Source organism: Oxyura jamaicensis, chromosome 3 (assembly GCF_011077185.1).
Source record: "Oxyura jamaicensis isolate SHBP4307 breed ruddy duck chromosome 3, BPBGC_Ojam_1.0, whole genome shotgun sequence".
NCBI lineage: Eukaryota > Metazoa > Chordata > Aves > Anseriformes > Anatidae > Oxyura > Oxyura jamaicensis.
The window spans coordinates 13702130-13729594 of NC_048895.1; the positions used below are offsets into that span (position 1 = coordinate 13702130).

The 27465-nt window shown below is 57.4% G+C and overlaps 1 protein-coding gene across 7 annotated transcripts; it reads left to right on the plus strand.

Moving 5' to 3' along the window:
• Positions 1–1759: 1759 nt before the first annotated feature.
• Positions 1760–27441, plus strand: LOC118165140 (cullin-9-like). 7 transcript variants are annotated; one of them, XM_035323052.1, is made up of 42 exons: positions 1760–1887; positions 2804–2807; positions 3022–3611; positions 4621–4775; positions 4944–5447; positions 8130–8268; positions 9916–10106; positions 10244–10625; positions 10732–10907; positions 11017–11229; positions 11342–11529; positions 11626–11834; positions 11917–12148; positions 12262–12367; positions 12574–12801; positions 12900–12990; positions 13066–13237; positions 13346–13451; positions 13562–13657; positions 13737–13912; positions 14087–14220; positions 14298–14474; positions 14655–14764; positions 14855–15037; positions 15163–15311; positions 15421–15643; positions 15725–15890; positions 16207–16352; positions 16452–16569; positions 16964–17166; positions 17259–17518; positions 17597–17960; positions 18277–18417; positions 20966–21130; positions 21216–21379; positions 22269–22362; positions 22586–22660; positions 23086–23196; positions 24491–24608; positions 25138–25271; positions 25468–25559; positions 26525–26729. In XM_035323052.1, the coding sequence occupies exons 3-42, from the start codon at positions 3035–3037 to the stop codon at positions 26727–26729; spliced, it is 7473 nt and encodes a 2490-aa protein (XP_035178943.1). In that variant the 5' UTR covers positions 1760–1887; positions 2804–2807; positions 3022–3034. The 7 variants fall into 7 exon arrangements, with proteins under 7 accessions (XP_035178943.1, XP_035178945.1, XP_035178946.1 ...); XM_035323054.1 differs by lacking the exon at positions 2804–2807 and having other exon boundaries at positions 1763–1887; positions 3021–3611; XM_035323050.1 differs by lacking the exon at positions 2804–2807 and having other exon boundaries at positions 1845–1887; positions 2973–3611; positions 16970–17166; positions 26525–27441.
• Positions 27442–27465: the final 24 nt, after the last annotated feature.

Genomic DNA, 27465 nt, shown 5'->3' on the forward strand with positions numbered 1-27465 from the left:
TGGGTGCCAGGTTGCGTTTCCCACAGCAGAGCGTTAGCACCACCTCACGCTTGTGACCCTAAACACGGCCCTGCCGCAGGTGCAGTACAGGCATGAAAGGACGGCTGCCGAGACCGGAGGAAAATAGCGACAGTCGTGCGCCTGCTGTCAGCCTTCCTGTCGTTGCGTGGCGGTTAGGGACTTGGTTTGCCCTTCATTCGTGCCAATATTCTGCGTTTCTCTCCACAGGAGACGAAGGGGCCTGTAAAGGTAAAGCGTGATCTAACTAAATACCAGTTTGATCCCCTGAGTTTTAACAGCGCCTTGGGAGTTAATGGGGAACACAGAAAGATTTCGGGAGAACCCGCATACTTCTGGAAAGAGAGGATCAACAGAGGTTACACGTAATAAAGGAGAAATCAAGAGGCAGGCAGGGAAAGGCAAATATTTACAGTTCTCCATTGGTGCCACAGCTTTAGAGGCTGGTCCCCACAGGCTGATAGAGCACTGTGCTGTTATCCATCCTGCTGCTAGCTGCAATTCTATGGCTTCCATTAATTGCTGAGTTTTGTGGTAAAACATGGAAATTGCCTCATCAGTTTCACTAGTACCAAGGGTAGAAATGGTTGGCCAGATACATGTAGTTGCTCTAGGATCAAATAAGAAAGCAAACTCTCATCCATTTAGCCTTTAATTTTAATGGCTATTTGTAATTAAGACAAATGTTAACAGAGGAGCTAGATGAAACCTGTACCTACTGCATTCAGGCCTTTGGGTACCCTGGGTCCCAGAGACCAGGAGGAAAGGCCGGAGCAAAGATGTACTCTTGGTGGTAGAGGATAGGGTCAGGGAATACTGAAGCAAGCTGGAAATAATGAAGAAGTGAAAGTTTTCAGCTGAAAGTTAAGGAAGTCCCTGAAGGAATGCACTGTCTTCGATCATTCATGGTGACTGGGAGAAGTGCCCGAAGTCTGTCACTCCTATTTCAAGGAGGAGGACCTGGGGAACTACAGGCCAGTCGGACTACAGGCCCAATGTAGGGCCACCAAGCGATGAAGGGGCTGGGGCACCTCTTCCATGAGGAGTCTGAGCGAGCTGGGGCTGTTCAGCCTGGAGAAGAGGAGACATGGGGGGGATCCATCAGTGTGTGTAAGTCCCTGAAGGGAGTGTGCAAAGGGGACAGAGCCAGGCTCTTTCCAGCAGTGCCCAGTGACAGGACAAGAGGCAGTGGGCACAAACTGGAGCGCAGGAGGTCCCATCTAAACACTAGGCAGCTCTTTTTCTGGGTGTCGGAGCCCCGGCACAGGCTGCCCGCAGAGGCTGTGGGGTCACCTTGGGGATCTTCAGGATCACCTGGACGTGGTCCTGGGCAAGCAGCTCTGGGTGGTCCTGCTTGAGCAGGGGGTGCACCAGACGGCCCCAGGGGTCCCTTCCCACCTCAGCCCTTCTGGGACCCGCAGGGGACAGCTGAGAGACCCGCCACCGCAGGCCCATCGGGGCACAGCAGGCGGCTTCACCTTCCGCCACCCAACCGCCCCAGCGGCGGGCGGCAACCCCGCCAGCCCCACGGCCCCCTCCGGCCTCCCCCGACCCCAGCACGGCAGCGGGGACGGGTCAGACCCCGGGACGAGCCCCACCGAGCCCCGGCGGCCACCGGGTGCCGCTGGCTCCCCGTGCCACCGCCCCGCCCCGGCGGCGGAGCGCAGGCGCCTTCCCCCGGCCCGGCCCGGCCCCGCTGCGGGACGCGGAAGCGGGCGGGCGGCGTTGGGCAGCCTGGCCCCGGAGCTCTGCCCCTCGGCCAGCTGCAGGGCCGAGCCCGGGAGGAGTGCCATTTGTCCCCCAGCCGGGCCCAACCGGGCCCGACCGGGGCTGGGGGAACCTCGTCCCCCGTGCTGGCGGCGGGCGGAGGTGAGCGGAGGCCCGGCGGTTGAGCGGCCGTTGCGGGGGGGTTTGGGGGCGGTTTGGGAGAAATCTCGGTTTTCCGCGGTGGGCAGGGGCGAGGAGAGCCGGGCTTGGGTGCACTGCGTGGCTGGGGTACGGGCAGGCGGGATGGGATGGGACAGAATGGGATGGGATATGGGAACAGGGATGCCTGGCTGCACAAAGGTTTTGCCAGGCTGCGCTCCCGAAGCAGCTTGCGAGGTGCTGGCAGTTGCCCCATCTCTGAAATTTACAGCAGAAATGTACATGTCTAAGCACTCTGACAGCTCAGCTGCGGGTTGTCAAAGAGCAGCCAGGCACTGGGACGGGTTGCCCAGGGAGGTGGGGGAGTCACCGTCCCCGGGAGTGTTCCGGGCAAGGCTGGACGTGGTGTTTGGGGACACGGTTTAGTGGGTGACATTGGAGGTAGGGGGATGGCTGGATCAGATGATCTTGGAGGTGTTTTCCAACCTTAATGCTTCTGTGATAGGTCCTAGTCTGCCTCATCCGTCCTGCATGTTACAGACACTTCTTCAGGTGCCCTAAATCCAAATTCTTCCCCACCTAGCTGTAAATCCTTCTGATAGCTCTGCTCTAAAGAGTTTTTTTTCACGTATTTGCCGACATGTGGAGACTGGGTGAAGTTATCAAAGAAAATAATGCTGCACAGAGAATTGTTTTACTCTTGTTTTTATATTACGTGAACCCCTCAGGGGTAGGGAAAGCCTTTGTACACTGTACAAACACAGCTAGGGAAAACATTTTTCTGGCTTATGGTGCAGCATCTAAACATGGTCACAAAGCAGGGAAGAATAACTCGGTCCTTTTATTACAAAAAAGATCCCAGCTGTGCTCCACATTCTAGCTCAATCAGATCCTTTTTCCTCCGGGATTCTGAGGAGAGCCTCGTTCTGTGTGCCCCAGTAATGCTAGTCTATGAAACGGGCTCATTGTCTTAAAGCAGGGACGAGGGATTCTGGGTTCCCTTCAGCGCTTTATCCTGGGTGCAGGATCAGAACACGTACCTCAGGCTGGTGAGGAGCCGAGGTGCCTGCTCGCTCCTTCCCTAGCAGGTAGCTCAGAGCTGATGAGCTGCTCCCGCTTCCCCTGTGTCTCTGCAGACTCGTCCCCCGCCATGGTGAACGAGAGGCGCGACGGCGGCCTGCTGGTGCGGCTGGGCCCCGAGCTGCAGGCCTGTCCGCGGGAGCTGCTGCGGCAGCGGCGAGGCCACGACGGGCAGCCGCAGTACCTGGTCCGCTGGAGCGTGGTCCGCTCGGAGGAGCGAGCGGCGGGCGGCGGCTCCTCGGCGGGGCCCGATGCCGGGAGCGTGTCGCTGTGGATGTCCGCGGAGGAGGTGTGCGCCAGCTGCCCGGCGCTGCTGGGCGAGGGGAAGCCGGCGGGGCCGCGGGCCGAGGAGGAGAGGGCGGCCGGCCCGTTCCCCGACGAAGCCTCGCTGCGGGAGATGGAGGCCGACGTCGGGAGCCTGGTGCGGCGAGCCGGCCGGCAGCTGGGCGGCAGCGGGGCCCCCGAAGCCGCCTCCGTGCTCAACACCGTCCACGTGCTGAGCGCCTACGCCAGCATCGGCTCGCTGGCGGGCGCCTTCAGGGAGACGGGAGCCCTCGACCTGCTGACGAGGATGCTGTGCCACAAGGAGAAGCAGATCTGCCGCAGCGCCGGCAAGATGCTGAGGGCCCTGGCTTCGCACGACGCAGGTGGGGGGGCCGGGAGGGAAGCAGGGTGCCATGGGGCTCATTGGGTGGGCTGGGGGGACAGACTGCTCCTTGGTTGCATTTAGGGTGCTTTAAGAGCTAGGAGCTCCGTTTTTCCTGACAGGTTACCCAGCCGCGATGCGGATTAACTGTTAGGAGGACTTGTGCCAAGAGGCTTGGCAGAGCATCTGGGTGTCTCTGCTGCCAGCCGGAGAGGCTCTGGCCTCTTCTCGGCAGGGAGCCTCTCCCCAGGCCCTGGTGGGTGGAGGCCTGGTGCTCGCTCGCTCCTTTCCTTTGAGGGGAGCTGCCACGGCTCAGAAGTGCCTGGTGTGGCATGGGGGCACCTGGAGGTGGTGGCGTGTCCGTCTGACGTGTGGTGTCTCACAAGAGCCATCGGGGGGAGGGACACCAAATCCCACATTAGTATTTTGATGGGTATGATTTTTAATATGTTAATGACCCTTAATGAGCAAAAAGTTACTATAGGTCAGCCTGGAGCTGTTCTCCTTCTTGTTTTTTTTGCCTTTTATCCCTTATCTTCCTTGCTTCTTCCTTGCTTCTTCCTTGCTTTTGCTAGCTCAAGGCTACCTGTCTCTTTCTTGCAGCTAAAAGACTACACAGGCTGTATAAAGACTACACAAGCTACAGGCCTCTCTATTTTCTTCAAGGTTTTCTTTTTTTTTTTTTTTTTCCAGCTTTGGGACTATGCTAGTGCCTGAGTTCATGCTTGTGTGGGGTTGATGGAGAACTGTTTTGTGGTAAAAGTTGACTTTTTCTTATTTGGAACCCTGTTCTGGAGTCAGTTGTTGGGGGCTGCCATTTTGGGGGAATCCCACAGCTCTCGGGATGCAGGAATGCAAGGTTATTCAGCAGAGCAAAACATTGCCAGTCCAGGTCAAAGGAGAGAACAGGGTTCTAGGTTATGCTGGGGAACAAAGCTATTGCTTGCCTGCCAAAATCCGGTGTAGGGAGGGCGGTGTGAGGGGTGCCTGAAGCGTTTCTGTTGTTGCAGGAAGCCGGTCTTACATTCTGCTGTCCCTGAGCCAGCAGGACGGCGTCGAGCACCACATGGACTTTGACAGCCGCTACACCTTGCTGGAGCTGTTTGCTGAGATGATGTCCTCAGAAGAGCACGGCATGTCCTTTGAGGGCATCCACCTTCCCCAGGTAGTGGCACTAGGCAGCCAAGCAGGGCTGCGCATCGCGAGGGCTGGCAGGGGATCTGGGCCTGGCCCGAGCCTGGGCTCTGGGGCTGTGGAAGAGCTTGGGCTCGGGGGAGCCAGCCGGGGTGGAGGCGCTCAGCCAGGCGGTGCCTGAGGGCCCTGCCCGTTGCAGATCCCCGGGAAGCAGCTGTTCGCCCTGGTGAAGCGCTACCTGCGCGTCACTTCCCTCCTGGACAAGCTCGGCAGCGGCGAGGAGCAGGGAGGGGAGCAGCCGGAGAGCAGCCGCGTGAAGCAGGAGTTTGAGTTCAGCATGGCGATGGCCGGCCTCATCGTGGAGCTGCTGCGTGCCATGGGCTGGGAGCACAGCCACGAGCCAGAGCCGCCGGCCCGGCAGGAGGCGAAGCCTCACAACGCCCGCTCCATCTTCCAGCCCAAAACCCCGGCCTGCTTCGGTACCCCGGTGCCTGTGCTGTCTCCAAACCGTGGTGCCAGGAAAAAGCAGGGTGGTGCCTTCCTGACCCTGTCAGACTTTGCCGACCACAACAGCTACGTGGAATACGTGCAGGCGCACCTGGTGCGTGGCATGTGGGTGCGCTTGCTGGAGGACTGCGGCGAGGTTCGAGCTGGGGATGAAGGCGAGTTTCTTCACAGCACTAACAGGATGCACGCGGCGCAGGTAGGTCGCTGGTGGAAGTAGTCGGGCTGGGGTGGCAGAGGGCAGTAACAAGTGACTGGTGACTTCCTAATGATGTGTTCACGTGCTTGAAGTTGGACAATAGTTTTAATAGGATGACAGGAAGGTGTTTGCTCTAGCTTAGGCCTTTTTCTTGTGACTTCTCAGTCCTGAAGGCTGGGCATGTTCAGCAAGGGCTGGGATTTTGTTGTGACTATGGAGTGGGGAGCTGATGGGCTCTGTGTGCCGCTCCAGTGGGGTTATTTCTGCAGGATGTCAGCTGTTCTTGCACTTTGGCCCTGTCTTTGAGCTTGTAAGAAAAATCTCAAATAATTTTCTTCAGACAGGATCTTCTGAGAAGCTATTTTATTCGCAATTGCAATGGCGGGCATCCTGCCAATCAGGAGCACATTATAGTAAATCATCACCTTTTATTCCCTATTACCCAACGCTTGATCACCTCCTCTGTTTCCTCACTGGCTGAGTACTACAGGTTCACAAGCTACTCGACGCTCCTCTATACCACATATGTACAATTTTACTTTTTTTTTCAACCCCTTAATTTCTCCCTTTCCCCTTTTCTTCCCCGTTTTTTTGTGTTTTGAGAACCTCTGATCTGTGTTTTATTGTCCTCACACTGCTCATCCTGTTTTTCTCCAGCTTCCACCTTATTTTGGAACAGCGAGGCCTTCTGCTGTCCACTTATCTACGTAGCATTTCTCCTTGTTATGACTACACAGCTACCTTTGAATACAGAAAATTAGTCCTGTACTGCAAAAACACAGCTTAGTTTCTCACAAGCTTCCCAAACACTGCAGCTAATTGCAATTACTGCTGCCTTAAAAATCCAGCTTTAGCTGACTGTCATCCACGGAGGGCTGTCTCTCCTCCTGTCCTCTGCTCAGTCCAGCATGGTGTGGGCTGCACACAGCGCTGTTACTCAGTTCATGACATCTTGATTGAATGGAGATAGGAACCGCTGCACACACGTTCGTGTGAGCAATTGTGTTTGCTTTTTTTTCCCCCCAAGTAATTTGCAAAAATGTATATTTTGGTTCTGGAGATAAAGAGTCTGAGGCCACTCCAGTTGGTCGTAGCTGTACTTAACGTGCCTCTTAGGCCTGTGCTCAGAGGCTTCCTTACTTCAAGTTGATTTCTGCAGATAGAGATGGTCTGTGAAGAGACTGATTGCCACACTAGGGCACAAAGCTGTGTGTTGCTGATGCTCAAAAATCAATTTAAAAACCTCGTTCTGGCATCTGTAGAAATGCACAACTTCCTCATGCTCTTTCCAAATCTCTCTTGCAGTTAACTAAAGTTTATTACTAACCTTTCCAGAGAGAAGGTAGAGAATTTGAGGTTACCTTCTGCACATTTGAAGACCATCTCCTTTTGTTAAATTCAAGATTCTCTGGCCTTCTTGGACTCAAGTCCATGGCCTGTTTTATTTTGTGTAATGCAATTGTTGTCATTTACAGTGAAATAAAAATTAGCCATCTAAAACCCCTGAACACTGGCTTTATCGTATCGTATCGTGAGCCTCTCTTTGCTTTCTTGTACATAGGGAAATATACATTTTTTTTTTTACCCCTCAGCGAGCTGCAGACTGCTTGTTCCTACTGATAGTCTTCTGCTTAATCACTGAGAGCTGATGAGGATTAACTTTTCCAGTCACCTTTTGGTAACTTTAACTTACTCTGATTGGTCCAGGCTCATCAACTGCCACCTAGCTTTGGAGAACTTCTTGCAGCTGAAATTTAAACAAGCGGCTTAAAATGCTTGGAAATGTGCAAGAGCAAAACAGATGTCTCCAGCCTTACCTGCTTGTGTGGTGGTGGTTATTACAAGCACGTGCTTGTATGGGGAGAGTGTAACTGTTAGGGCAGCATGTGCTGGGCAGATATGGCCTGACAGTATTCTTTGCGCTGTCTTCCAGTCCTGTTCTTTCCCCTCCATAAGAAACGTGGGTGTAACTCTGACAGAGCTCAGTGAATCGGGCAACCTCTATGGTTTTCTGTCATCAGTTGAAGTTTTTGATATCTTGTACTTGCTGTCGCTGGGTCCTCCTCCTGCTCGCTAAGTTGGATGTAAAACGATGATACAGGAAGCCGGGAGGGATTTTGAGAGGCAATTGAACAAAGCACAGGAAACAGTTGTCCTCTTTGAGACCTGCTCGTCAAGACCCCAAAACCTTTCTGAGAGGGCTGGTGAGTGACGAGGCTGTAAAAGGATAACTGGTAGAAGATAAACGCAGAGCAGGAAAAACAGTTTTCTTTACGTTCATGTTCACCAAGTGGTTTGTGCCACAAGACCGTTTAAGGTGGTTGACTTTTTCCTTTACCAGGGTTGGGTACAGATGCTGGGTATTTTTGGAGGGGAACGCTTAACCAGATGCACTTTTGTCCTAACTTACTGCTGCCGTGCTAGATGAGGTTTGTAGACAAGTGGTTTTAGTCAAAGTCGATAGCTTTTCATTTTTTTAAAATAAAGAACCAGGTGTAATCAGAACAAGTTAAGAAAGCTGGTATGCTTAAAAATTTGTGCGTTAAAACCTAACATGAATTAGGTGGTGTTCTACTTGAGCAGTGCTTGCTATTTCCATGCATTTGGGAAACGGGGAACAAGTGTAGCACGGGGATTGAATGAGCGAGCAAGCCTCGTCACCAAGATCTCTTTCACCCACAGGTTTTATGGCAGTCAACAGGTCAGACCTACTGGATGCATTGGCACATGTTGGAGATTATTGGCTTTGGAGACCAGCGGGATGACTCTGCTGGTCAGGAGAAAGAATACAGTCTGATAGAGAGCTTCAATCTAGACAGAGGTGAGGCACTGCGTGTGTGACTGTATCATCTCTTTGCTTCTGCCGTGGCGTATTTTTCAGTGGTGAGCTTTATATGGCTAGGCATATTTTTCTTCAGCAGGCTGGATTTAGCAAGCATTGCCACCTTTTAGTTTGTATGACTGTGCAGAGCTCGTTAAGTAATCACATGCCTTGTGAGTACATGAAGTATTTTTGAATCCTAGACTTCTGTCATGATACAACATAGAGCATAAAGTAGGATTTAAACCGTGACTGTCAAAAAATGTATAATTAGCTAAACAAACTGCCAAAATAAGAATGCAGAATCTCCAAGGTGAAGCTGCCTTAGGGACCCACAGATTCACTTACTTAAAAGCATTAACATGCCAACAATTTGCTTAACTTCATGCCACTCAGCTTTGGAAAAGGTGAGTGTGAAATGTACTGTTTCCTAAGATACCTGCAGAATCTCCTAGAAGTGGCATCCTTTGATTTTGCCCTTGCAGTGGGTGAAGATAAAAGGGAAAAATCCAGACTTCAGGTACCCCATCTTTGCTCAGCATCTGATGCGACTCTGGCCGGGGAACTTGATGAAGTAACTCTTTCATCAAGCCCTTGATCTGGTAGGACATCCTTTGAGCAGGCAAGTGGTTTGGATTTAACCGCTGCAAGAAATGGAATATGCATGAGATCAGAAGCTAGCGATCCACTTTCAAAATGTTCTTATAGCCAGCTGAAAAGATGGCTTCCTTATAGGCTTCTGTCTCGTAACTAAAGACTTAACCGCATGTCTGTTCAATCTGGCTAAGTTAAAATGAACTTGGTTAGTTCGCCTTTTTTTCCTCAATAGCTCTGCCTTTGATAGAAGTATGAGCTCTATTTCACTTCTGTGTAAAAATCTTTGCAGTCATCATATCCCAACAGAAGTGGAATTGAAAAAGCTTTCAGCTTTGGGTCTTGACACTCAGATAAATTAGCTTATGTTGGCTGACTGTTGCTAATCAGCCACGTTTGTAGTTTGTTCTTAGCCTTTTGGAGCGAGTTTGAGCCTCTTCTGTTGAGTCTTGAAGCAGTGAATGTCTCCTAGCTTGCACTTGCAAGCTGTTGCTTGGCAGATAGCAGCAAGTGTTGATTCAGCTTTTCTAGATTGTGCAGTGAAAATCTAGCCTAATAATGAATTTTATGTCCCTGATTTCATTTTGGTTGCATTAGCTAAAAGGAGCTTGATGGATACGTAGTCTCCTTTTGCTTTTGCCTATGAGTACTTGCCCTGTTTGTCAGCAAGGGGCACTGGGAAAAGAGGGAAGCTCCAGGCAGAATTCACTTCCAACCTCTTGACCCCTTGAGCAGCTCGCACCAGCTCTGTTTGCCCTGCTGCAGCTGCCCGCTGGTGCTGTGGGTGCTGCTGGTGCTGGGTGAGCGAGCCTTGCCCTGGTCCAGGCGCTGTGGGGGCAGTCTGGCAGAGCGGCGAGCGAGAGGTGCCCATTTCAGCTGTGTGCTCCTGCTCCCGGCACGTTCCCTCCCTCCTGTCGCCTCCCTTTCCCGGCAGGCCGGGGGAAGCGGGGACCCCTCGTGCCGCCCGTCAGCTCTCGGTGGGAGCGAGGGGCCTGCAGCAGCGGGGGAGCTGGCGGAGCTGACGCCGCCTCTCCTCGCCCCGCTGTCCTGCAGTCGTGCAGCCGTTCTTCTCCAAGCCCCTGGGGGGGCTGTACTCCCTGCCGTACCTGGGGGAGCAGCCGAGCAAGGCTGCGGAGACGCTGAGCCGTGCCGAGTGGTGGGAGCTGCTCTTCTTCGTGAAGCAGCTGGAGGCGCGGGAGCAGGAGGAGATCGCCGGCCTCGTGCAGCGGGAGCAGGCAGAGCAGGTGGGGGCCGAGGGAGGCCGCGAGGGAAGGGAGCGGGGCCCCGTGGCGGCGCAGCCTCGGCGTCCGCCTGGGTCGCGGCCGTCGCAGGGGGCGCGGGGTCGGCGGCCGTGAGGGGTGACGCGGCCCCGTCTGTGCAGCTGCCGGGGCTGGACGAGGAGGCCCTGATCCAGCTGCCGGTGCCCGCGGAGCTGGCCCAGAAGGTGCTGCGGGTCGTGGAGGAGCGGAGCCGGGGCAGCGCCCGCAGCCACCTGCGCGGCTCCCGCGTCTACAGCAAATACTGGCCGGGCAGGGGGGCCGAGCGGGACGGCGGGGGCAGCCCCGCGGCGTCCTCGGAGGGTGCCGGCTGCGGGAGCGCCGGCCCTGGAGCCGCGCGGGCCGAGGCGGCGGAGGACGAGGCGGTGGAGGACGAGGACGGCGCTCGTGCGGCGCCCCGGTCGGATTCCCAGTCGGATTCCCAGCTGTTCGGCGAGCTGCTGGAGAGGGAAGGGCTGCGCTTCCCGGAGGCGGCGGAGAGCAGAGGTGAAGCCCCCGGGGCACGGACGGGGCGCCGGGGGCTGCGCGCGGCTGCGGGCGCTGGGGCTGCGGGCGCTGCTGCCGCCCTGACGGCCAGGCCTCCCTCCGGCAGCGTGGGGCAGCTGCGAGGGGGCGAGCAGGAGGGGCTCGCTGGCCGAGGTGGCGCAGGTGGCGGACGTGATCCGGAGCAGCGGCTGCGAGGCGGAGCTGCGCGTGGCTGGGCTGCAGCACATGGTGAGGGTCCTGCAGGAGGAGCCGGAGCCGGAGCAGCAGGAGGGCGGCGAGGCCCGGGGCGGGCCGGGGACCAGGTGCGTGGGGGAGCCGCGCGGGGGCTGCCCGCTGGGGAAGGCGGCCGGAGGGCCCGGGCCCCGGGGCCCCTCCTGAGGCGCCCTCTGCGCGCAGGGAGAAGCTGGTGAAGGCGGCGGTGCAGCTGCTGAGCGCCGAGGCGGCCGAGAAGCGCCTGGTGGTGCTGGCGCTGCGGCTGGTGGCCCTGCTGATGGAGAGGCGCGGCTGGCGCATGCCCTTCGCCACGGAGGGCGGCGTGCGGGCCGTGCTGGCCTGCATGCGGCAGCACGCCGCCTCCGCCCTGGTGCAGCACGCGGGCCTGGCGGTGAGCGGCGCGGCCGAGGGGGTGCCGCGGGCGGCGGGGCCGGGCCCAGGCTGGGGCGCGCCCGCGGGCGGCGGAGGCGCCCGCAGCCCCTGAGCCGCCCTGGGCCCCGCAGGCCCTGAAGGTGCTGGTGGGAGCCGGCGAGCCCGGAGGCGCCGTGGGGAAGCCCTCGCCCCTGAGCCACGGCGACGCGCAGCTGATGCGGGAGGTCTTCGCCAGCATCGGCTCCGCCTGCGGCGAGGGCTCGCCAGGCCTGCTGAGCGCCATCCCCGCCGCCGTGCGCGCCATGCAGAGCGTCCCAGGGTAGGGGACGGGGACGGGGGACGGGGGACGGGCCCCGGGCGGGCGGCCGCGGGTGCCGGGGGCTGAGGGCGCTTCCCCGGCGCCGTGTCCCCGCAGGGGCTCCTCGGGCGTGCGGAACGGCTTGCTGGTGCTGAAGATGCTGGTGGACGGCCACCGGGACCTGGCGGAGCAGCTGGTGAGCGGCGAGCTCCCCGCGGTGCTGCAGAGCTGCTGGCGGGACGGGCAGGGCCCCTCCGCGATGCTGGCCCTCGGCGTGATCAACCGCCTGGCGGAGCACCGGCTGCCCCTGGGCCCCGAGACCCCAGGTAGCGCGCGGCCGCGGCCCCTCCCCGCGGCGGGCACGGTGCCCGGGCTGGGCCCGCCACGTCCCTCGTCCCTGTCCCGCAGGCGCGGAGGCCCTGCTGGAGGCCGGGGACGCGCAGACGCCCGCGGGCAGCCCGGGGGACGGCGCCCTGCCCGAGGACGTGGTGGTGGCCCTGGAGCGGCAGCTCTGCGGCCGAGGCCCCGTCCCCTCCGGCGAGGCGTCCCCGCGGCCGCAGGAGCGCGGCTGCTTCCGGATGCTGCTGCGCAGCCTGGAGCTGCCGGGGGCCGAGAAGACCGTCGGCCTGCGGATCCTCAGGTGGGCCCGGGGGGGCCGCGAGGGATCCGGGGGCCCTGCGGGAGGAGCCGGGCAGCCTCCGGCGGGGCTGTCTGCGGGCCGTGTCCCGAGCGGGCCCCGTTTCCTCCGCTCAGGATCCTGAACGCGTTCCTGGACGGCTACCGGGAGGACGCGCTGCCCTGGCACGAGTGCGTGCAGCCCTGCCTGTCCTCCCTGAGCGCCCACAGCAGCGACCGGGAGGTGAGGGGGCCCGGCGCTGCCGGTGGGCAGGGACGGCTTTGCGGGTGCGTCGGGGCCCCTGCCCGCAGCGGCCCGGCCTCGTGCGGCTGCGTGCCCGCTGCCGGCCCGGCCCCTTCGGAGAGGGGCAGGAGCGCACGGCGCGGTGCTGGGGGGGCCCCGTGGGCTGCCGGCGCCGGGCCGGCCGCTCAGGGCTGCCTCCCCCGCAGGTGGTGCAGGAGGTCGTCGGCTTCCTGCACCGCCTGGCTGCCGCCAGCAAGGACTGCGCGGTGGCCATGTGCCGCGCGGGCGCCCGCGAGGCCCTGGCCAAGGCCCTGGAGCAACACAGCCCGGCCGTGCCGATGGCGCCAGCCCTGCTGGAGCTGCTGAGCGACTGCGAGAAGGCCGCCGGCCTGCACGGGACGCTGACGGGCAGCGTCTTGGCTGGCTGCATCCAGGTGGGCCCGGGGAGCCCCCGGCTCTCGGCCTGCTGCGGCGGGCCGGGGGAGGAGGAGGCGGGCCCCGGTAACCGCCCGTCCCCGTCCCCGTCCCGCAGCTGGCGCTGGGGCAGATCGAGGAGCACCGCCGGAGCCAGCGGCCCATCAGCGTCCCCTTCTTCGACGTCTTCCTGCGCAACCTGTGCCGAGGTGAGCGCGGGGAGCGGGGCCCCGGCGCCTGCTGCGCGAGGGCTGGCAGCTGGAGGCCCCGCGCTCTCCCCGCAGGCTCCGGCGTGGAGGTGAGGGAGGACAAGTGCTGGGAGAAGGTGCAGGTCTCCTCCAACCCGCACCGCGCCGGCAAGCTCACGGACAGGAACCCCAAGACCTACTGGGAGTCGAACGGCAGCAGCGGCTCCCACTTCATCACCGTGCACATGCAGGGCGGGGTGGTGGTCAGGTAGGGCCGGGGCGCGGGGCCGGGGCCGCGCAGGGAGGAGACGGCCGCGGGGCTGCGCGCGAGCCCTGCCCCGCGGGCCCCATGGGTGCCGCGTCTGCCGCGCTGCAGGGAGATGAGCATGCTGGTGGCCAGCGAGGACTCGAGCTACATGCCGGCCCGCGTGGTGGTGCTGGGGGGAGACAGCCCTGCCGCCATCCGGACGGAGCTCAACGCCGTGAGTCCCGCCCGGGCTGCTCCCGGCGCCGCCCCGGGAGGGTCTGGCACGGGCGCTGGGGCGGCCGGCGCTCGCCGCCAGCACGCTGAGGGCCCGCCGTGTGCCTGCAGGTGACCGTGCTGCCCTCGGCCAGCAGGGTGGTGCTGCTGGAGAACATGACGCGCTTCTGGCCCGTCATCCAGATCCGGGTGAAGCGGTGCCAGCAGGTGGGGAGCCGGGGCCGGCCCGGGGCCGGCGGGGCCGCGGGGCCGCGCGCGAGGAGCTGAGGGCCGAGCTCTCCCGCAGGGCGGCATCGACACGCGCGTGCGCGGCATCGAGGTGCTGGGGCCCAAGCCCACCTTCTGGCCCGTCTTCAAGGAGCAGCTGTGCCGGCGGACGTTCCTCTGCTGCACCGCTCGGGCGCACGCCTGGTGCCGGGAGATCCGCCGGGACCGGGGGCGGCTGCTGCAGCTCTTCGGCAAGTGAGTGGCCTCCCGGCGCTGCCAGCCCGAGAGGGGAGCGGGGGGTGCCCTGCGCTGGCAGGGAGGGCCCTGGCTGGGGGCGTCCTGCCGGCTGCCGGCCCCGCGACCCTCTCCCGGGGGAGGCCGTGGCCGGAGGCGCCGGTGCCGCGGCGTGCTGCCCGCTCGCCCTTGCAGGCTGAACCGGGCGCTGCGGCACGAGCAAGACTTCGCCGAGCGCTTCCTTCCTGACGACGAGGCGGCCCGGGCCTTGGGCAGGACGTGCTGGGAGGCCCTGGTGAGCCCCCTGGTGCAGAGCATCACCAGCCCAGGTACCCGCTCGGGCCATGCCGGGCCCCTTCCCCCTGCCCGGTGCGCCGGCGCCCGCCCTGAGTCTCTGTGCCCGCAGACCCCAGCGGCGTCAGCCCCCTGGCCTGGCTGCTGGGCGAGTACCTGGGCAGCGGGGAGCCGCCCCAAGGCCCCCCGTCCCGCGGCGCCGCCTTCGGCTCCCGCGTGCGGCTCCTGACCCAGCTCCTGGTGCACGTGGACCCTGGCGGCGTGGAGCTGGAGGAGGCAAGGGCGGCGGGTGAGCGAGGGGCCGCCCTCCTGCGAGGGTCCACGAGTCCTGGGCTGCAGCCACGGGGGGCTCTGCAGAGGGCCTTGAGGCACGGGGAGGGCTCGTGGCTGAGCCTCCCCCGTGGCCGTGCTGCTGCTGCTCCGCGTGCGGGGCTGTGAGGCCGCGCTGAGCCCGGCTGTCCCCCGGCAGGCGGGCAGGAGGGCAGGAACGAGGAGGCGCCGCCCAGGGTGGCGGCGGTGCGGAGGCCGAGCGGGCTGTGGGGCGTCGTGCAGTGCTGGCGCGGCGTGGTGCAGCAGCAGGTAGGGCTGGGGGCCGGCCGGGGGGCGACGGGGCTGCGGTCGGTCCCGGTCCCGGTCCCGGTCCTCAGCCTCCGGTGCCGTTCCCCGCAGGTGCAGCGGCTCCTGGAGGCGGCGGGGCAGGCGCCAGACGTGGTGGAGCGATACTGCGGGCTGTACCGGCGCCTGCGCGGCGCCACGGAGGAGCTCTTTGGGCAGCAGGCTGCCTTCGTGGTGGCCCTGGGCCAGGGCTTCGCGGGGGCGCTGCTGCAGCTCTCCTTCCTCACCGCCCTGCACGTGAGTCCCGGCAGCGCGGCGCCGGCAGCGGGGCCTCGGGCGAGCTCCAGGGCGGCAGCGGCCTGCCCCCCGTGCCGTCCCGGGGCCGTGGGGCACCCCGCACACCCAGCCCCGTCCCCCCGCAGGTGAGCGAGCAGTTTGCCCGCTACCTCGACGGGAAGATCCAGGAGCTCCACGGGGCCGTGGGCAGCACGGGGCTGCTGCAGCAGCTCCTGGAGCCCTTCGTCGTCTTCAGCGGCCTGGAGTTCGCCCACACCTTCGAGCACTTCTACCGGTGAGGGCGGCCGTGTCCCCGCGGGGCCCGGCGCGGGGCCCCCGGGCCGGGGCCCGGCCGGGGCTGGGTGGCGGCGGCGGCCCTGACGTGCGGCCGGTGGCGGTGGCAGGCTGTACCTGGGGGACCGGCTGCTGGCGCAGGGCCCCTCGTGGCTGGAAGGGGCCGTCCTGGAGCAGATCGGGCTGTGCTTCCCGCGCCGCTTCCCCCAGGAGATGCTGAGCGACTTGGCCGAGTCGGAGGAGCTCCAGCGGCAGTTCCGCCTCTCCCAGCTGCAGGAGCGGGACAAGCGGCTGCTGGGGCTGGGCGCGGGCCCCGAGAGCCCCGAGGACGAGGTGAGCGGGCCGGCGGGGCTGGGCCGGGGGCCGCCGCGTGCCTCGTGGGGTCCTGAGCTGCCCTCGTGTCCGCGTGCCCAGGCGCCGGGGGAGGCCTCGCTGGCGGACGCTCCGGAGGTGACGGTGCTGGCCCTGTCCCCGCGCTGCTGGCCCGTGTCCCCGCTGTGCCACATGGACGAGCCCGGCAGGTTCTTCTCGGCAGCGCTGAGCTCCCCGCTGGCCGCCTTCGCCGCCTTCTGCGGGCAGAGTGAGTGTGGTGGGGGGTGCCCGGCGGTGCCGCTGGGTGCAGGGGATGCCCGGCAGCGCTGATGTCCCCCGGTGCTGATGTCCCCTGGCGCTGGTGTCCCCCGGCGCTGGTGTCCCCCGGCGCTGTGTCCCCTGGTGCTGGTGTCCCCCGGCGGCTGCAGTGTCCCCCAGCGCTGGTGTCCCCCAGTGCTGATGTCCCCCGGCGCTGGTGTCCCCCGGCGCTGGTGTCCCCTGGTGCTGATGTCCCCCGGCGCTGGTGTCCCCCGGCGCTGGTGTCCCCTGGTGCTGATGTCCCCCCGCGCTGGTGTCCCCGGCAGGCCAGAGCCAGCGGGGCTGGACGTGCACGAGGCCCCGGCGGCTGCAGTGGACGTGGCTGGGCCGTGCCGAGCTGCACTTCGGAGACTGCGTCCTGCACGTGTCCACGCTGCAGATGTTCGTCCTGCTGCGCTTCAACGGCGCCGAGGTGGGAGCTGGGGCCGCGGGCGTGCAGCCGGTGCCGTGCCCCCTGCTGGGGGTCTCCGGGCGCTGAGGCTCTCGCCTGGCCGTTGTTCCCCTCCCGCAGGAGGTGGCCGTGGAGTCCCTGCTGCAGGCCACGGGGCTCCCTGCGGAGCTGCTGCAGCAGGCGCTGGCACCGCTGACCGAGGGCGAGGGCGTCCTGGTGCGGAGCTGCGCGCTGGGGGGTGAGCGCGGGGCTGGGCACCCTCGGGTGGTGCTGGGCTGAGCCCTGGGGGCTGCGTGGGGGCGGAGGGGCTCGGGGGGGGATGCGGCCGGGCTGGGGGGAGTCCGGCCGCTGGGGCTCGGCCCCGGGGGCGAGGCTGGGGCCGGGCTTTGGGGTGGGTGCGAGTGTGGGGCTGGGGATCGGGGCTGGGCAGCGCGGGGGGCTCGTGGCCACGCGGGTGGTGGGGTCTGTGCGGGGCTGGGCGCGGGGCCGGGGCTCGGGGCCGTGCGTGGGGCCGGGGCTTGGGGTGAGGGCAGCGGTGGGAGGCCCCGGGCTGGGCGCAGCAGCCACGCGGGCGCCCTGGGGCTCCTGCAGGGAGCGGCTCGGGGCCTGGCTGACCGTGGGCCGGCTGCTAGCTCCAGGTGCCCTGCGGCTGAACCGGGCGGCCCTGGCCCAAGCCTCCGGCCGCCACCTGAGGCTGCTGCCCCGGCAGAGGTACCTGCGGGCAGAGAGGGCCGAGAGCGGCGCCCTGGAGAGGAAGAGGAACGTCCTCTGCTGCCTCATCACCCGCGTCCTCAAGGCGGAGAAGCAGCTGCACATCGACAACCTGGTGTTTAGGGTACGGAGGCTGAGCGTGGGGGGGCTGCGAGGAGCTGCCCGGGGGCCGTGCTGGGGGCTGCCCTGCAGCTCCCGGCTCCCTCGCTGCTGTAGGTGATCGATGCCTGCCAGAAGGGTGAGCTGGGGCCGGGGCTGCAGTTCCTGAGCTTCTGCTGCCACAGCGTGGACGTGCTGTCCTGCGTCCTGCACCTGCTGAACCAGGGCTACCTGCGGCGCCAGGAAGAGAGGCCCCACGTCCTGGAGTTCGTCCCTGCTGAGCCCACAACACCCCTTGGGGGCCAGGCACAGATGGTTTTCCAGAGGCAGCTACCAGCCACATATCCAGATGAGGACAGCAAGGACTGCCTGTATCGGTATGGTTACATGTCACCAGGGGTTGGAGGGGTGTGCATCTCCACCCTGTGCAAATATGTCACATCTCTCCATGTCAGGTCGAATTCTGGCACAGACAGATCGGAGGAGTTTCTCCTGGCAATGCTGCAGGTGCCAATGGGGCACACGCTTAGTTTGGAGGAGGCAAAGCTGCTCATGAATCAGACGGTGCAGCGGGTCCAGGATACTCTGAGCATCCCAGAGGACGTTGCTCGGCACCTCCTCATGCACTGCAGGTGGAATGTGGATTTCCTGATCCACTGTTACGTGGAGGACTGTCGGTCACTACTCATCGCCTCGGGGCTTGAAGTGGAAGATGCCCAGCGCCCTCCAAGCCCGGGAACCCACTGCCCAGTCTGTGTGAACCAGTTGTGTCCCACTGAGAAGCCACCGTCCCTCTGCTGCATGCATTACTGCTGCAAGGTGAAGGTCCTGGGGTCTTTGGCTCCTGTAACTTGGCAGGGGATTGCTGCTGCCTAGTTGAAGCAGCTGTGCTTTCTCTGAAGCTGTCATCAGGTGATTTTCACAGAGCTCATACATTCTGTTATCTTAATATCTTTGCTTGCTGGGAGAGTTCGGCTCCTGATTACTCTGTTTCCAGTCTTGTGCTTTTGCATACTTAAAGGTGGTTCTGTGCCCCCTCTGGTGGGTGGGGTGGGCTCCTGAGGCTGGGATTTCTTCATGTGACCCAGCTGGCATAGCTCATTTAACTCTCATCTCTTCTCTTCTGCTTACACAGCCCTGCTGGAACGAGTATCTCACAACTCGCATTGAACAGAACATGGTCCTCAGCTGCACCTGTCCCATTTCCGAGTGCCGTGCGCAGCCCACCACAGCATTCATCTATTCCATTGTCTCCTCCAAGGAGATTATAGCCAAGGTGAAGTGGAAAAGGTGTTTACTGGGTGTCTACTGGGTGTTCCCTTTTGGTCAGCACTAGCAGAAAATCTTGCTGCTGCTTTTCCCTTTCTGCTCTCTTTTTATTGTCCTTCTAGTCTGCAAGCTGGCAACAAAAACGGGCAAGGCTACAGAAAACCATTTCCTTCAATGTGTCCTTTATATCTTATTTTCTGTAAGAAGTGCTTGGGGAATTAGTTCATGTATATGGGCACTTAATTAATTCTTACTGGCTTTGTAAATCCTGTGGTCCCACTTGCCTCAGAGCAGGATTTAATATCTTGTTGCTATGACTATTTTATCAAAAAAATTTGCAGTTCAACGTAAATTGCAGCCAATTTTAACAAGTTGATCCGATGCTCTCACTGAGTTGTTATCTTTCTCCTTTTCTGCTCAAGAAGTGGGATGACTGGAGCTTGAGTGCCTCAGCACAGAGTCACGTGTACAAAGTCATAGAATAATTTAGGTTGCAATAATCTGGTCCAACCCTGTGCTCAAAATAGCCAGCTTCTTGTGTGAAGTTCTAACACTGAAGTTAAAACATATTGCTCCAGGCTCAGTCTTCTCTGCATCTTCTATTTAGGTAGCTCTAGACAGAGGTGAGCCCTCTGCTGCCTTCTCTCCAGGCTGAAGAAACCCAGCTCTCTCAGCCTCGCCTAGTGTGTTCTGTGCTCCAGCCTCTGACTGTCTTGATGGCCTACCTCAAGTCCATCGCACAGACTATGTTTTCTCTAGTCTGGTAATATGTCTTGTACTTGGAAGCCCAAACTGCTCCTGTATGTAGTTGTGTCACCAGTGCCAATAGCTGTCAGAAATCCCTTCCAGTGCCTGCTGCCTGCACTCGTGCTAATACAAGGCTATTCGAGTTTCAGCTTTTCATGTTCTACAAAGTAAGAACCCAGACAGTTACGTTTCTGAAAGAGGCTTTCTTTCAAACTTGTTTCCCTCAAGTTCCTTGAGAATCTGTTCTTCAGATGTCATCTCCCACTCTGGTCCCAGGGATTCCTTGCTGGGAATCATGCCTTAGGCTCACACCTGGATGAACTTCAGCATGTGCAAAGGTTCCTCTATGATCTCTTGGTTGGTGTCACTGTGGTACTTGGTAACTTCTTGATTGTCCCTGCTCAATTTTCTTCCAGACCTTTGTTGGACACTTGTTCTCTGTCCTTTTAGGCTGCTTGAGAGCAACTCTTTCTCTTAAGGTTCTAACAGGAACCTTAGATCTACTTCAGCAGTTGCACCTCTCTCTCTTTCATCTCCCCAAGAAAATAGGGCAGAACAAAACTGCAGGTCAGGTGTGAAATTCTGCATCTGTAAAAGCTGCGATTTGGTCCTGTCTGCCAAAGCAAAAGACTCATTTGTCTCTCTGGATGCTGTTTTCTGGGCAGAAATGATCAAATCTCCAGTCAACAGGATGACAACAGACACTGATATTGATTCTTTCAGAAGAGTAATGTGGCTTTGTCGAGACATCTTACTGTGACACTGGCGGACATCCTTGCTGCCAGTCAGAAAACACTCTGTAGTTTAGGTTGATTGAGAGAGAGAACGGACAAGAGAGCATAAATGGAAGAAACATGAATACGAGCAAGTGCTCTTCAGCGCTTAGGGCTTGCACATTTTCTTTGTGGTGTTTGTTACGACCTATATTGTCCTTTCTGTGCATGGTGGCTTTAGGGCAGTTCTCCCATGTATGCAGAAATCTCCACAGGAGGGCCATGGAAACTACAAAGCTGTTTGAGTTTCCTCCAGCTTTGTACATGTTTGCACAGTCCTTACACAAGAGCGAGTGCAGAAAACAGTTACTGTGTGCGATATAGCTGCATTCCTGGGTCCCTGTCTGAGCAATCTCGTATTGCTGACCAGTTTGCCCTGTCTTCTGTAGTAACATCTGTCTAAAGGCCTTGGACAAAGCGAGTCTTCTTCCTCTTTGCACATCCTGTAACTAAGCAAAACGCTACTGAGGAATTCAGAAAAGAATGGAAAAACTCCTGATAGCCTTCTGTGGTGACACGACAGGCTTGGTGGGTGAGGGGAGAGCAACAGGTGAGGCTTTCTACATTGTCATCCACAACGTCCTCATAGAAGAACTAATGAAGTATGAGCTGGATAAGTGGGCAGTGAGATGGATTGAAAACTGGCTAAACTGCTGAGCTCAAGGGGTTATTATCAGTGGCAGAAAGCTCAGCTGGAAACCAGGCACTAGTGGTATAACCCAGAGGCTGATATTGAGGCCAATATTGTTTGATGTCTTCGTTGATGACCTGGTTGGTGGGACCAAGTGCACAAAAGGCCACAGAAATTAGTTTTTCTCTCCAGAAGTGGTTTTCAATCTCAGGTGTTCTGCAATTCTAGGAAACAGCCTTCAGATATAAGATAAGGGGAAAAGGCACAAAGGGAATGGAAGAGCTCAGTGCTGTTTTATCATGAGCAGTTGCGTTGGATGTAGAGCCCAGAGGCACCAGACCCCAGTTGTAAGGCCTAACCAAACAGATTATCTGCCTTAAATCTCCTCTGTCTTCTCATTGCAGTATGAAAAAGCCCTCCTCAGAGGCTACGTTGAATGTTGCTCCAACCTGACGTGGTGCACCAACCCTCAGGGCTGCGATCAGATCCTCCTTAAAGATGGGCTTGGTTACGAGGCAGCCTGTTCCAAGTGCTCCTGGATATCCTGTTTCAACTGCAACTTCCTAGAGGTGAGGGCTGAGTCACAGGCAGTACTGCCTTGGTGTTGGCACACAGCGTTCTGCTTTTGTGTGGTTGACCGTGCCTCTCTTCCAGGCCCATTATCCTGCCAGCTGCAGCCACATGTCTCAGTGGGTGGATGACGATGGGTACTACGAGGGAATGACAAGTGAAGCACAAAGCAAGCACCTGGCTAAACTCATTTCGAAGCATTGTCCAAGCTGCCAGGCTCAGATAGAGAAAAACGAGGGCTGTCTGCAGTGAGTATCCGTTCTTGTTGGGTTCGTGGGACAGGAAGGGGCACAGACATAGCTCCACTGTGCTTTCTTTTGGCTGTAGAGCAAGCGTCATAGCAGGTCTGTTTTATAGTTTTAGAGGAACGAATTACTGTATTTACTTTCTAGGAGAAGCCAAGTGCTTCCTAGCATTCAGAGTTAAATCCATTGGTAGCTGTATAATAGAAACAAAACTGATTTTGCAGTACCTGTTTAGCAACCACGTGTCGGCTCTCAGAATCCACTATAGACATACAGAGATACAGCCAGGGGAATGGATATCTCAGCACCATTTATTTATTTATTTTTGATGCTCACCTAATTCTGCAACTCTAAGCAGTTTGTTTTAACTGCCTGTTTCGAGTTGGCTTGGGTCTGTGGCAGCTTTTTACATCCTCCAGCTTCAAAGCCAGGGGTTTGAAGTTGCCAGTTCTTTTCTTGCACTGGCACAGCCCTCGGTGCCCAGCTGTGATTTGTTCCCGTGTGTCGCGTATGGCCCTACGGCCGCACAGCACCTTTCTGCACTGTGGAGTGCTGCATTACTGAAGGAAGAGGTGAGGTTTCACGTGGATCTTGCTCTGAATTGTGGAGTGCTTAGTTCACCCTTCCAGGTCTTGGTAGGGTGGTACCGTGAGATTGTGCTGCTGGTCTTCCTGGTTCATTTTTGGAGACGTGATGACTCCTAAGCATCATTGTCTTCCAGCAGGGCTTTAAAAAATACAAGCAAGGAAGTGCATAGTGCTGAGAGAACGGGAATGACTAGGCTACACGCTCCAGCCCTGTGGTGTAGGGAAGCACTGGGATGAGCTGTTTGCAGGTTGTTATTCAGCTGTTAGGACTGAATGATTTTCATCACTCTTCTCCTACCATGCAGTATGACGTGTGCCAAGTGTAATCATGGCTTCTGCTGGCGTTGCCTCAAGCCCTGGAGGCCAACTCATAAGGATTATTACAACTGCTCTGCTATGGTGAGTGGTTTGCTCTATCCTAGTGGTTCATGCTTGTGTTCAGATGCACCTGGTCTCTCACAGGGATAAGGTCTCTGCTTGTGCCCTTTGCTGTGGCCTTTACTTGATGCACTTGCCGGTGATCTTGATAGTATTGCCAAAGTCTTTGTGTGCGGTAGCCATTTCCAGGCGGTTCTGGCACCCAAGACAAGTCGTTACAGGTTGCTTCTGTCTTTCCTTTCAGGTGAGTAAAGCAGCTTGGCAGGAGAAGCGTTTTCAGGATTACAATGAGAGATGCACCTTTCATCATCGTGCGAGGGTAAGGCCTCCTTTTCTTTATTTTTTTTTCCAGTTACTGACACTGTTGCCTTAGCCCTGATGAGCAGGACAGTTTGTTTTGTCTCAATGCATTTCACTTGAAGCTGGGAAACAGGTTTCAGATCCAGGCAGGGCTGCCTGGATGTGTCACCATTGATGTGCCATAAGGGACAGTTCTCATCCTGTTTTCTTCTGCCAAGTCTGTTGTGGAGATTGAACACCTAACTTGTGGTGCTCCCTTGCTCATACTGATGCAGTAGTTGGAAGCAATGGCAAAGAGAACTTCAGGCTGAGCTCTGTCTAGAACTAAGTTACAGTGAAAAATTGAAGCTGTGTCACAGTAGTTATCTGTGTGGAAGGCGATGGCTTTTTGATTTTGTGGAACTTGAAACTCACTTTTTTTTTCCCCTCTTCTGGTTGTTGCAGGAATTTGCCATGAGTCTGAGGAACAGGGTTTCTTCCATCATTGAGATGCCAAAAATTAGGACTTTGACTTTTGTTCTTCATGCCTGCAAAGTGCTGGAACAGGCACGGAAGGTAACACTGGATAACAGGTTTATTAATTTACGCTTAATGCAGTTGGTGTGTTATGCCTTTCTTAAAATGATAAGATGCCACTAGGAAGAGATTGCTGTACTCCAACAAGGGGGAGACAGAAAACCTTGAGGGGAGCAGTAGCATCAGAACAGGGGAGGAGTTCATGTTTGCCTTTCTGTGTCCTTACTCTGAGCTAGGAGTGCAGTGAGCCTCACAGTTGGATCATAAGGATTGGAGCATCGGTCAAATTTACAGCATGGAATCAGCACAAGTGTTTTCTTATAGCTGGTTTGGTCCATACCAGTTTGAAATGCCCCAGTGGTGGCACTTACCTTTGGAAAGCTCTCCTGATGCTGTACTGCAGTTAGGAAGTTGCTCTTGATGCTCATGATTTTCCTTTCTTAACTTCACTTCATGAGCCATAGGTGCTTTGGGAGCACTGAGTTACTTAGTGCATGCCCTGCTGGCCACGTTATGAAGGATTTACAGTGCAGCTGCTGGATGTGTGCAGTAAATCTGTAGTAGGACAGGCCCGCAATGTTTTATTTCTGCTGCAACACAAGGAGGAGGTGGGAATTGCCTTTACAATGCATACCTTGTTTGTGCAGACAGTCTTGATTTTGAGATGCATGTGGAACAAGGATTTCTGATCCTTCTTTGCCTTCTCAATGTGGCAGTCCCTGTGTTTGCCAGGGTAGACATCACTGTTGCTGCTGCTGGCTTTTCTGGCCTTATTTATGTAAATGGAAACAGTGGTCTTGTTCCTGCTGGGTACCTAGATGGCTTTGGGAGTCATTCATCTGTAATAGGAGTTTGTCAGTCATTGAAATTACTTTGTCCAGGGCTCTTGGTGCTACAAAGCACCATGTCTGCTTTCCCTTGGGTTCATTTCTCTCAGGTCTCTGCCGCTCAGTTTGAACTCGGGCTGCCTGGCAACGTGTGGGTTCCCTGTGCTGGTTGTTTCGACACCCTGCCTGCTGCTCAGTTACATTTGTTAGACATCTGCAACCTGTGTTCTTGTGATGATTTGCGAACTGGGAACAATCAGTTATTTCAGACTTAAGTACAAAATAATTGCACATTCATTTCGAGTTCTGCGAGCGGTGTCCTGGCACTGCTTTTCCTTGACACAACGGTTCACTGGGCAGTCACCACAGACCACAAATGTGCCAGACTTCTCTTAGCCACTGATACTTACCGAAGTCTGGAAGGGTTTGGTGCTACTCTCTTCTTCTTTACTTGCCCATTCTGAAGCTGAAGGGGATGCTTAACAACATATTATGTACTGTTCCAGGTACTGGCCTACTCATGTGTGTACAGCTATTATAGCCAGGACACGGAGAGCATAGATATTGTTGAACAGCAGACTGAGAACCTAGAGCTGCACACGAACGCTCTGCAAATCCTTCTGGGTAAGTCCAGCAGTCTCTCCAAAGGAAATACTAGCAGTCCCCGATGTGTGGTTCAAAGGATGGCAGCTCTGTAGGAGGGGAAGGCATACACCCCAGCACCCACCAGGTATCTCTCACATCTCCCAGCCTATTTTGATCTTCTCAATGTCATTTCTGGGAAATCCACTGGAGCAATTCAGCATGGCATGGAATACCAGTTTGGGTCAGTTGTCCTGGTCTGTCACCTCCCCGCTCTTGCTGCACCCCCAGCCTGCCCACTGGCAGGACAGAGCAAGCAGCTGAAAAGTCCTTGGCTTGGTGTAAGCACTGCTCTGCAACAATTAAAACGTCAGTGTGTTACCAACATTATTCTCATCCTAAATCCAAAACACAGCACCACACCAGCTACTGGGAGGAAGATTAACTCTCCTAGCCTAAACCAGGACAGGGACCTAAGTAGCTGTGACTGGCTCGATAATCAGAGCTCAGGGACTTGGTTTCTGCTTAAGAGCATGGGGAGCAGTGTGATATTGTTGGTCTTGAATTGCAGAGGAATCCCTGCTGCAGTACCACGACCTGGCTTGCTCTCTTCAGCTCCTGAAAGCAGAGCAATTCAATACTGGTTTGGAGTTGGTGCACCGGATCAAGGAGCGTCTCTTTGCAATTCTCTGGCACTCCACACAGGTGAAGTCCACGTGCTTGTTGGCGGCTTGTCTTGCTCTGGTCTAGTTTGATCTTGTCAAACCAAGAAAGGGGCTTCATCAGCTGAGGGTACAGACTGAGGTGCTGTATGTGTGGATGTAGGGAGGGGGTTTGTGGCACAAAGTACACTTTTATCAATCATTGTCTCTTTCCTTTGCCTCTTTTTCCACACCGGCAGGATTTCCGTGTTGGGCTTGAGACTTTGACAGATCCTGGTCAGAATAAGTTGAAACTCTCCAACGTGCCTTCTTTGGCCCCTGCCTGTGTAGGGTGAGTGTTCTTAGTGGGGTAGTAAGGAAAGATGGTGAGTGCAGAAGGAAAGCAGGTGACCAGAGTTTTCTCCTATGCTCACTGAAATACGAAAGAATTAATAAGATACTAATTTCTTGCATCCTGTGTTGTGGTTTGAGGTAACAATGTAAGTAACGTAGCTGTGTAGGGAGCCCAGTGAAACCTCCACTTAATATGAGGTTATGGGCAAGAAAGCTCCATGGCTGGCAGACCCAGTTATGGCTTTTCTCTACCTGGACTGTGTTGGGTTCCTGCAGACTGACCCGCTCTTCCTTCAGCGGTGTACTAAAGATCTAGGAGGTGCCTAAATGAGAGCAGCAAGGAGAACATTCATGGAGAGAGATAGAAGGGCCTGACACTTATTTTAGGAAGGCAATGGAGAAGAAGTGACAGAGCTGTGAAATAGTTGTATTGAGAGGTGAAATGGTTGGTTTGTTGTGACCATGTGTTGAAGTACTGAGCTGGCAGGTGTTACGTGTGATTGGACGGTGGTGAATTTAAAACCAAGTCCATTCCTGCATGACACTGCTTAAACCAAGGAACACAAATGGCACCTGCTGTCCCAGTATGACCATCACAGGAGCTGAACAGGGTGCTGAAGGGTACAAGAAGGAATGACGACTGGGCTAAGAGAGATTCAGTTTCGGGGCAGGGTTTCCAGTCTCTTCCAAGGGGGCTGAGACACCAGAGCTGCTGACCACAGCTTGTTGGCCAGTCTGCAAGTGGCTTGCTGGCACATCCCTGTGCTGCATGCCTGGCTAAGTCCATTGAATCACCTCCTAGGTGTACCTGCATGGCTGCTGTGCCTCTAAAGCATGGCTTTGGCAGGGATTGCTGAGGTGATGGTAATGTGGAGGGTGAGAGTAGTGTGGGGCTGGGTCATGGTTCCTGCTTGCAGCCTGCGAATGGGAAGGGCTCTGCTCTGATGTTCTCCTCTTCAATAGGCCAAGACCTACCGTCTTCTTTGAGTCCCTCAACACAGCCGAAGATGGAAAAGAGAATGAAGATGAGGAATATGACCCGCACTGGCAGGAAGACTACGGTGAAGATGATGATGATGACCTTGATGAAGACAACTTTCTGTTTGATGATGAGTCAGATAACCTTGACTGTGACTCCTACTTTGACGATGATGATGCCTATGACTAGAGGTGGGCTGTCACCCAGCCTGCCAGCCTGGACCTCTGCATCCAGGCTGTCTTGACCAGTTTGTCTTAGTGTCTCTCCTCAAAGATAGTATGGAGCTCTCAGGCAGAATGAGGAGACGTTTTCCTTTGGGGGCTGCTTTCTTAGTGCTTAATATGCAGAACCATCGCTCTGGGCAGATGGGCTGTGTTACTGTGGTCACCTCTCTCAGAAAGACATCTCCTTCCCTTTCTCGTCTCCACTTCTGCCCTAGATACAATCATCTAATTGAGTTTGGAGCTGAACTGTGATTTTTCTAAGTGAGGACTGCTTGCTGCCTGTTGAAAGACTGTTTGGTTTTTTGGACTGCCCTCCCCAAGTGCTGTGTCATGTGTCCTAGCATGACGCTGTCTAATCCAGCCAGTGTCTAGAAATACCATAAAAGCAATGTGTTAACACTCAAGCCAAAGCTTACCATCTGCAGCTGATGGGGTCCCCTCCAGAGTGACAGACATGGCTCAGTGCGTTATTTTTTCTGTTTGTTGTTGAAGTTGTCTTCTCTGCCATAAAGCAGGATGGGCTGCTATCAGCGGCACAAGTTTGCAGGGCTGCGTTTAAGTGTATAAATGTATGAGTGCATGCACACACACATATATATATACACGCGGAGTTTGTTTGGATTACACTTTATCTTTGCAAAAAAATAAAACCCTGAAGAACAAGGGTTGAAAAAAAATCCGTTTATAAAAGAAAGTTTTTT

Coding starts and splice junctions, on each gene's coding strand:
- LOC118165140 (XM_035323049.1), top strand. CDS start 2,987: ATGAGCTGCTCCCGCTTCCCCTGTGTCTCTGCAGACTCGTCCCCCGCC. Junction 4,776..4,943: donor AGGGCATCCACCTTCCCCAG/GTAGTGGCACTA, acceptor TGCCCGTTGCAG/ATCCCCGGGAAGCAGCTGTT. Junction 22,363..22,585: donor ATTACAACTGCTCTGCTATG/GTGAGTGGTTTG, acceptor CTTTCCTTTCAG/GTGAGTAAAGCAGCTTGGCA.